Consider the following 10,228-nt stretch of genomic DNA (forward strand, 5'->3'; position numbering starts at 1 on the left):
CTCGGAATACCAGCGAGAGACTTGAGAGTGTCTAGGGAACCCAAAGATAAATCTTACAAAGCAATTCATGAGTCTCTTCAGTCTTAACTCTAGTCCTGCAGATAGCCCTCCGTACACCAAGGATCCGTAGTCGAAGTGGGGGAAGACAAGAGAGGATACTAGGAGCTGACGAGTGTTCTGAGGAATGGAATTACGGAATTTTAGGAATTGTTTGAGTACAGTTATGGATTTACGTGTGATTTGAGAAATATGGTTATTCCAAGAGAGGTGTTGATCAAAAGTGACACCAAGGTTTTTTATTGTAGGATAGAAGTGAATCGGTTGGTTGTTAAGGAAAAGTAGAGGACAGTAAGGGAGGGTATGAAGGAGGCGCTTGGAACCGATAAGAATGGCCTTCGTTTTTTTGGCATTCAGCTTCAAATCATTGTTAAATGCCCATGCGTTAATGCTGTCAATATCTTCCTGTATCTTTTGGATAGCCTCAAGCATTTCAGAGGGATAGAAGGATAAATAGATTTGGAGATCGTCTGCGTATAGGTGGTACTGAACGTGGTGAATGGAATCAGGAAGATCATTGATATAAATGGAGAAAAGGGTTGGTGAAAGTGAGGAACCCTGAGGAACACCTTGTGACAGAAGCAGAGGAGAGGAAAGAGGTTTATCGGAATGACGACTGTTTGGGAACGATGGGACAGGAAGGAGAGGAACCACTTTAGGACACTATTTGACATGGAAAGGTTTTGAAGTTTATTAAGGAGGATCTATATGGCTAACTGTGTCAAAAGCCTTAGAAAAATCAAAAAGAACTAAAATTGTTATTTGATGGTTGTCTATAGCAGACTTATTGCTGTTACATCTTCATGACTTATTAAGTGTTAATATATAAACAAAAAAGTTATAAGTGATCTGAAATTTAAAATAATATTTAATAACAATTGACCTAAATATGTTTGTAAAAAGGCACGCATTGAAAAAATAATAGCTTTTCAGTGGCTTATTATGACATATCAACAATTAAAACACTACATAGTAACATAAAAATTATCCACAAAACATTACCACATACTACTCAACAGTTTAATTAGAAGGTTTTATGATTGATTAATTGCCTGGACATTTCGATATATAAATACACAAAAAAATAATCACCTGTTAACATTTACCGATGGATCCCAATAATCTGTGCTCATTCATTAATGTTAATAACATGCCATAAGTATGAATACATATAGAGTAATTATAAGGAATTTATAATTTATACAAAACACTTTACTTTAGTGTGGCTCATTATCTATTTCCACAATTAGGTGAGCTTATATTAGGAATACTGGCAATGGTGATAGATGTATTTAAAAAAAAAAAAGTTGGAGTAATTTGTCTTGAACTTTGATGTATTAAGCCATTAATTTTCATTTGCCTAGAAAAAAGTATTGACCACTTTTTTTTAGGTTTCCTCCCATTAGTTTGGTTAGTTTAGTTATGTTATTAATCCATTGAAGATGGGATTAAATAAATTTGAACATTTGTTTATAACATTTAATTATACTTTATATTTATAACAGGTTTTACTCCTATATTTAATTTACATTATTATTTAATAAAGTTTATTTGTTTCAATATTCAAAAGCTAACATTTTTTAGATTCCTCTCTGCAGGAGAAAACAAAACAGTGTAGATGTGTGTTGTAAAGTTGTCACATTATATTTATGTATCCTTAAATATCTTTTAGGGAGAAGAAGCTGAAGATAAAAAAGGAGATGTTTGCAATGAATATTACCAATTTACTGAAAAACAGAATCGTCTCTTACAACAACAACTTCAGCAACATGTACAATTGCTTCTTCAGAGCTTTTTACTCTCTTATAAGCATCCATCATTACCAGATAGTTATGCATTAGAATGTAGAAAACGTATCGTAAGTTTTATTTAATCTTTATTTTATTCACTGGCTGTTTTATGATATATTCTTTAATAGTTCTTTTATTATGTGTAAACCTTTTTGCTTTACTAATTTATTGATTTTTTGGTTGAAATTAATTGATTAAAATGTTCACCTTTATAAAAATTTAAGGAATGGCAAATTATTTGTACAATAGGTACTATATTTTTTTTTGTTATATTTTTTTCACTATCTGAGTAGAATAATAATCATAATCTGTCAGTTTCTGTTTGCTCAAGAAATAAGAATTTCTTGACCTGCAGACTCAATATCTTACTAGGCAGCAGGCAGGGATACATGTTAATCAGAATAGTAATTGTACTAATTAAACACAGTTTTACTGGAAATTAATAGATTGCGTTTATTTAATTTTAAACTTAAGTAGGGTAACTTATTTAATGGTAAAATATTCAGTTACTTTATCCATTGTTCTGGCTTTTTTCTATAAGGGGTATATTGTTTGAAATGTTTGGCTCAAAAAGAAAATAGTTTGTGAGGCGGTGACATGCAAAGTCCTTAGATAATGGTTCACACTCAACTATGGAATATATATATCAATATCCTCACATATTGGAGGATTAATTATAGTTAGGTTTTTTCCCCTGTGTTTTTATCTTTGTTGAGACTTTTAAGACTGAAATCTGTGTTCTTGCTTAGCCATGTGACTTTTTTTAAAGACACTGCATTTATACGATATTTCTAAAAATTTTTAGTTATAATGCAGCATCTTGAGTTTTCGAAAATAAAATATTGTGCAAAATATTTGGACCGAAAAACGATGAATTAATGGGAGAATTTAGAAGATTATACAAAGCTGAATTAAAGGACCTAAACCCGGTGAATATAATTCAAGTTATAGCATTGTAGTATATAAGATGGGCGTGTAAGGTTGTAGGGCTTATTAGCGAGCTGATCCCTAAAATGTTAATAAACACTGAACCAACGGGTAAAAGTCCGAGGGGTAGACCGAAACGTAGATGGAACCATTGCGTTAAAACTGATTTAGTGGAATTGGGTTTGGAGGGGAATCACTGGAAGGATGTATGCAGAGAGTGTTTGGTGGTATCAGCATCAAACCTTTGGGTTCGTTAGGCCTTCATTATTATTATTCGGTTTGTCTCGCTATTGGGGGTTGAATATATGAGGTGGAGGACCTAGAAGTCCAAAAACCTTATTTTGTTTATTTATTTATTTTATCTTTTCAAATACTTAAAACCTTTCGCACTATACATGCTGTGACTAAGAGAACCGACTGTTGAGCCTCTCTTAGTACATCAACAGGCACTCCCAAAGCATTCACGCCTACCACTGTCGATTTTGGTATGAGGCCATTGGTGGATATTATGATTGGAGTTGTGGTAACTCCCTCCAAGTGATACAATTCCTTCAATTCAATCGCCAATTCTTGATATTTCCTTAGTTTTTCTCTCACAGTAGAGCTTATATTATTATCATTTGGGATTCCGACATCAATAAGTTCTGCTTTCTTTTTTCTTTGATCAATGAATTATTATTATTATTATTATTATTATTAGTTATAATGAATTTCAATTTTCTGTTTCTCAACTCCATTTTTAATGGGTAGGTGCATTTTATACCTACTGCCAGGTTGTAAATAAACAGCTGCCCCTAGCGTGGGGAACAGACGCTGACCAGGTCACCGCCCAATATGGGAACCGCCGCGCCTGGATTTAGCTAGTTTTGGTCCACCTTGGGTATTTTATTTCCCCAGTATCCATCATATTTGATGAACATCCCCCTATCCGCCACCCGGGGAGGCGCCTGATGGAGGACTAGCAACCTCTCACAGGTTATTATTATTATTATTTTGTTTTTCTCGCTATTGCGGATTGAGTATCTGAGGTGGAGGACCTAGAAGTCGAACCACCTTCATATTTTGTTTATTACTCTTACTTAAAATCTTTCACACTATACGTGCTGTGTCTAAGAGAACCGACTGTTGAGCCTCTCTTAGTACATTAACAGGCACTCCCAAACCATTCACTCTTACCACTGTCGATTTTGGTACGAGGCCGTTGGTGGATATTATGATTGGAGTTGTGGTAACTCCCTCCAAGTGATACAATTCCTTCAATTCAATCGCCAATTCCTGATACTTCCTTAGTTTTTCTCCCACAATAGAGCTTATATTATTATCGTTTAGGATTCCAACATCAATAAGTTCTACTTTCTTTTTCTTTGATCAATGAATTTTTATTATTAGTATTATATTTACTTATTATTATTATTATTATTATTATTAGTTATAATGAATTCCAATTTTTAGATGGAGTTGAAGATTTTTAAAGGCAGTTCTCCTGTAGTTGGAAGTTATAACATTATTAATTTGGAACCCTCTATACAGTTGATGAATAAATGGGTAGAATATTTAAATAATCAGGAGAATTTATCATCAATGGAAAGGTATTTTTAAAATGATATTTTACTCTCTTAAATCAGTTTAAAAAGTAAATGTAAACTATTTATGAACTCTTTAAATATTGCTTAATCCGAAATGTACAACTGGGAAGCCTCCTTAGTCCCAATTAATTAGACATATGGTAATACCTGTCTCTATATACTTAAAAATCGCTTAAGCCTGATTATCTTATAATTAAATTTTGCTTAATATTAAAATAGCTGACTGATAATACATTAGTAAAATATAATTGTGTTTGATTAATCAATTCCTCTTTATGTTTATATATATAAGTTACGTATTGGCGATGAAAAACTAATAAAAAAGGAAAAGGTTCTTGGAAGAATACTCTCTGAATGCGTAAACAAGACTAACTTTTATTAAGTTCAGAACCTCTATATATACATGTTTGATTCAATCACCTGATGGCCTTGTCAGCTGACATCTCACTCAGACTGTAATTCCTCCCTCCAGTTTATGAACAGTCCTCTTAAACTTATATATCACAATACAATATATATGTATGTATATATATATATATATATATATATATATATATATATATATATATATATATATACATATATACATATACATATATATATACATATACATAAAAAAAATAGTTAAAACTATTTACCATAACCTATACAATTTGCATTAGACAAACAGTCCTCCTAAAAATATCTTATACAATAGAATGATATAAAAAAAAATGGATAAATGAACTATTTTCAATAAATACAATAGTAAAACTAAGAAACATATGCCTCTGATATACAACAAATAAAAAAGGGAAAAAATTATATACAATCTCAATACATGATTAAAAAAGAAAAATAGAAACAAATTTATAAGAAATATCCTAGAATCCATACAAGTAAAAAACAAAAAATTACAAAACATAATAAAAATTAAATTTGGTACAATCTTATCTTCAGGTGATGAATTCCAGCCTCTATGAAGTCCTCTTAGGGATTTTTAGTTGTTCCATATGAACAGTCCTCTGTTTTGGTCCACACAAGCTCTCAATTGTGACAGTATTGTGTTCCCTAATCACTATCACCCTGAAGGGACCCTCATATCGCTGGGGTTTCTTTTCCCTGATGGTAGACCATTTCCTGTAGACTATGGTCCCAATCTTGGTGTTATCCATTAGGTCATGCATGCTCAAATTTTGCCTCTTTACTCGTTTGCATTTTTCCTTCTCGATATGAACTTTGACCTTACTCCATAATTTCCTCAGGGCTAAACTGTTGTTAATAACTTCTTCTCCAGTCACTGTGTCTCTATAATCTCCCTGACGTCCATGCAGGCCAAAAAGAATTTCAAAGGGTGCAAACCCTGTGACTGTATGAATGACAGTGATTGTATGCTGCAATTGCTCATTCCATTGCGTCGCCCGGTTCCAATCCCTTTTCCAATTGGTACACACACACACAGATGGTCGCTGAGAGTGCTATGCAGCTTCTCGATCCCTCCTCTGCGCTTAAGATGCTTTGGAGTGTTGAGATGCCTTACTAATTCTAATGCCTTCATTTCCTCCCTAGTATATATATACATTATCAAATTGTCTGTCCCCGTCCGATGATATTCTGTCAGGGACCCCATAAAATTGAAACCAAGCGTGAAGAGCCCGTAACACCGCCTCCACCAACTTCTCTTTCATCAAGTATGCCATAGCTATTTTGCTGAATAGATTCAAGACTGTTAACCACTTGAATCCCTTCTAAGTGAATATGTCTATTTGTAAGTCACTGAGTGGTACACTCGCGGTTGGTGTTTCTTCCTGTCTGGCTTGGGGAGGAGGCCTGTTATATTCCGTGCGGAAGCACACTTCACAGCTCCCTATAGCACCCTTGGATGGTGTGTTTCATGTCATTCTAAAAATATCGATGCCATAATCTGTGGAGTGTTTCGTTCAATCCCTGGTGGTTCCTTTTTCCTTGGTGGTATGGTGCTAGCTGGAACACAATGTGGAATGCTTTGAATAAATCACCTAGCCTTCAAAAATACATTCCACAAATAACATTACATAACCACAAACAAACACACAGCAGAAAATACACATTGACATAATTCATTACACAAAATATTACTTGAAATGATTTAATATTATGACAACTGACAAGTGTGACTAAAATGGACTAGTGCACAATTTCAGACATATACTTGATGAATATAAACTATATAACTAATACAAGATGTAATACTGAAACAAGGCAATTGGCCTGAACCAAAACACATAGTTTTTATTAAATTTAAGACAGACTTGCTAAAATTTATAAAACAAATTTACTTTGACCAGCTGACTAATTATAGAAGGGCAATCTAAAACCTCTTGTTGTGTTTGTTGATTTTTTTCCCCCTTCTTTTTTTATTATTAATTAATTTTGTGATTTTTTTTTTTTTTTTTTTTACATGTTATGAACAATGTAACAAACTATAAAACTATAAATACTCAAATCTTTTGTATTGTAAACATATAATATATGTAGTATGCCTTTCATGGCATGGAACATATATAAAGGAAATAAACTATCTCTTTATGGGGTTACCATATAGAGAATATATATATAATCTTTAGTAGATCAATTTTGACTTCCATGAAAACATCCCTTGATAATTTTCATGAAAACATCCCTTGATAATTTTCATGAATTTATGTTTTCTCTTTGATCAATTCACAGTCATTGAATTTACCATTCCTTTTTATCTGAATGCTGTCATGAATCCATGAATTTTCTCAGGAAAAAGAATGGTACTATCTATGTTATACACATACACATTTGAAATTAACTTTCTAAATATTTACTCGTAATCTCTGTCACGTTTCGGCCTGATTTTTAGACATGCATCCTAAACTTATTGAACTCTGTTTATCAAGTTGTGCCTTCATGCATCCTTTGTATCTACCAAATGGTGGTTTCACTGGTTCATGCTCTGTTTCAAAAGGATTTTCAGTGTATGAGGATCAGTAAGTGATTTTTATAATCTTTTTAAAAAAAACTTGATATCATTCTTAGTATGTAAGGTATGTATACAGTGGATACACTTGTATTTGTATGCTTAGTTTTTCTAAGCAGATTGCTTGGTATTTCTCATATTATATTCCAATAATAGGTGGCCAACATTTTTGAACTCTATTTTCTGGTATACTTCTTGATCAATGCAATATCTTCATGCTCATCTGATACTGCTCCCCAATTCTTAGGAAATTAATGTTTCCGAGAATGAAAAAATAGATTTTTTAGGCATGTTCCCTACCATAATGTGGTATGTCGAGAATATTTCTTTTATGTTTCAGCTCCTTCTCTGATTTATTGCAAATGTTTTCAAATACAATAAATACTCATCTTTCATTGTCAATTTATGTTGTTTTAAAGTTGACATCTCGAAACGTGTGTAAAATAATTTGTCCAAAAAATTCCATCTTTGATTTTTGCCTTACTTCTATATAGAAACTTTAGTTTTAAGTATAAAAAGCAAACCCTTCAGTTCCGTAACATAATATTTGTTGAGGCCTAGCTAAGAGTCTTAAGTAAAAATATGTTCTATCTAATACTTCATCAGCCACATTTTTAACATCAGACTCTTTCACTTTGCTTACAGACCAATGATAAATTTTATTATGTTTATCTCTTGCATGGCTGTCCTACACAGACTACAGACAGTAGCATTTTTTATGACCTGATTATAGCCCTGTTGTGAAGTTACCATTTTTAAATTGCACATGTGTTCCATTTGCGATTTTTGCTTTTTACATATCTAAGTAGTAACTTAAGGTGGAGGTGGTCAATATGTTTTTTTCATATTTTCCGAGTGACCTATGAGAATTAATGAATGATTTTTGTCATGAAAATTTAAAACAACTTTCAAGGTGAAATTTATTATTATAAGAACGAGATATTTGGTAGTGCGGTCAGTAATGATAAATGCAAATAAGTAAAACTTATTTTATTTGTGCCAACGTTTCAGCCTGATTTTTAGACCTTCTTTAGGACTGAAAACAAAACGCGAGATAACAACCATAAATTAGAGAAGAAAAAAATTGTATACATCAAACAATTTAAGAAACAGTATAACAAGAAATTTAAGTAGATAGCAGATGATACTACAAGATGATAGATTATAATATTGCAAAGATAAAAATTATGTATTCAAAATATTAGAAGACACAATATAAATATCACTTTTTGTTTTTTAACTCTGATGAAGGTCTGAAATTCAGGCCGAAATGTTGGCATAGATAAAATAAGTATTATTTATTTGTATAGATCATTACTGACCATTCTCTCCTCATATTAAATCTATGGTTAATCATAATCACCTCATTAGAAATTTATTTTTAAATTTTTTTTTTTTTTTTTTTAGATTTATGGAAGTTCAATTACAAAAAGTGTAAGTATTTCTTTTTTAAATATTCTGCAAATATTGTTTAAATTTCGAAAAGAAACTGAAACTTGTTGAGCAGATTTATGAAATAATAAATGATTTGATAATCTGAATGTTTGATGCTATCACGAAAGTTGGGTCTCTGGGTATTTTATTGTGTCTTTATATAAACAATCCCTTTAGAAAAAATAGCAACACCTATGAATCTTCAAGATTTTTGGGTTTTGGAGGATATTTTATTTAATTAATTCTTGGTGCTACAGTTCTGCAAGAACCTGAGCCTTTCTTACCACCTTCCTTCACTCTCTCCTATCCTGGGGAACCATCCAGCCACCACATCAAGCATTCCCTGATAATTAAAGGTTTTGACTACTTTCATGGTGTAGTCTCCTATTTTGACATATTTATCCACTCCATATGGTTTTATGCTACTAGAAGAAATCCAAGAGATCCATTACTGGAAAACACCGTAAACAGAGACTAGGGTTTGTTAGAGAACAACAATCTTATTATTGGCTGAGGAGGAATGGAATCACTAACGAGATGGGGTTTGTCATCAACAGTCCAGACGGTCTTATGTAAACTCTTTTACAACTAGCTGCACTGTTGAGGACAACTCTTCTTTCATCAGTGACTCCATTCCTCCTCAATCAAAGACTTCTTTTTATGTTATTAGATTGGCAAGAAGCTTTAAATGGCCTTTGATATGTTTGATGATTTACAAACATCAGATTTTGTAAACAAATCTTGTTTATGTTGTGAATAAGTATAAACTCAATGTTTGTTTTTCTATTTTCAGGTGTATTAATGGATTAATACCACCTCAGTTACTTCCTACTGTTGAAGAGAGATTTTATTGTTGGTTTTGTGTGAATTAGTCTTTTTTTTTTAATAATGCTTGGCAGAACTCATCAATATTTTGGATTTCTGGCTTCTGAAGGTCGTAGGCTTCTCTAGCCATGATTCCCCGCAAATTTTCTATCGGATTGAGAGCTGGCCAATTCAAAACATTGATCCCGAAATCCTGAAACCATCGTTTTGTAGAGCATGCTGTATGAATTGGCACATTATCCTACTGAAAAATGATTTCTTCATTTTCCAACATTGGAACAAATGGCAAAAGGATCTCTTCTACAACATTTTGATAACTAACAGTATTCATTTTGCCAGATATGAATGCAATTAAAAACTTTCCCTTTTAATTAAAAGCAGCCCATACCATTCCATTACCTTTAATTTCAGTAACCTGAGTGCCGCATGGGATTATTAAAAAAAAAGACTAATTCACACAAGGCCATACAGTATAAAAAATTAACACTATAGTCTATCTTCAACAGTAGGAAGAAAACTGAGGTAGTATTAATCCATTAATCAAAGGCCATTTAAAGCTTCTTGTCAATATAATAACATAAAAAGAAGTCTAAAAACATTATTGTGACGCGACTTTACTTTTAAATTTTATTAATACTTTAATT

General features: G+C 32.3%; 1 protein-coding gene across 1 annotated transcript in view; it reads left to right on the forward strand.

The window, feature by feature from the left end:
• Positions 1 to 10,228, forward strand: part of LOC106685322 (GON-4-like protein) — a 47,434-nt gene that overhangs the window by 28,240 nt on the left and 8,966 nt on the right. Inside the window, exons 10-12 of the mRNA XM_014427919.3 lie at positions 1,730 to 1,915; positions 4,227 to 4,363; positions 8,733 to 8,759. Coding sequence (XP_014283405.1) covers positions 1,730 to 1,915; positions 4,227 to 4,363; positions 8,733 to 8,759 — 350 coding nt within the window. The remainder of the gene's footprint in view (positions 1 to 1,729; positions 1,916 to 4,226; positions 4,364 to 8,732; positions 8,760 to 10,228) is intronic.

Source organism: Halyomorpha halys, unplaced genomic scaffold (genome assembly GCF_000696795.3).
Source record: "Halyomorpha halys isolate HHAL.00 unplaced genomic scaffold, Hhal_1.1 Scaffold680.1, whole genome shotgun sequence".
In the NCBI taxonomy this organism is placed as follows: domain Eukaryota; kingdom Metazoa; phylum Arthropoda; class Insecta; order Hemiptera; family Pentatomidae; genus Halyomorpha; species Halyomorpha halys.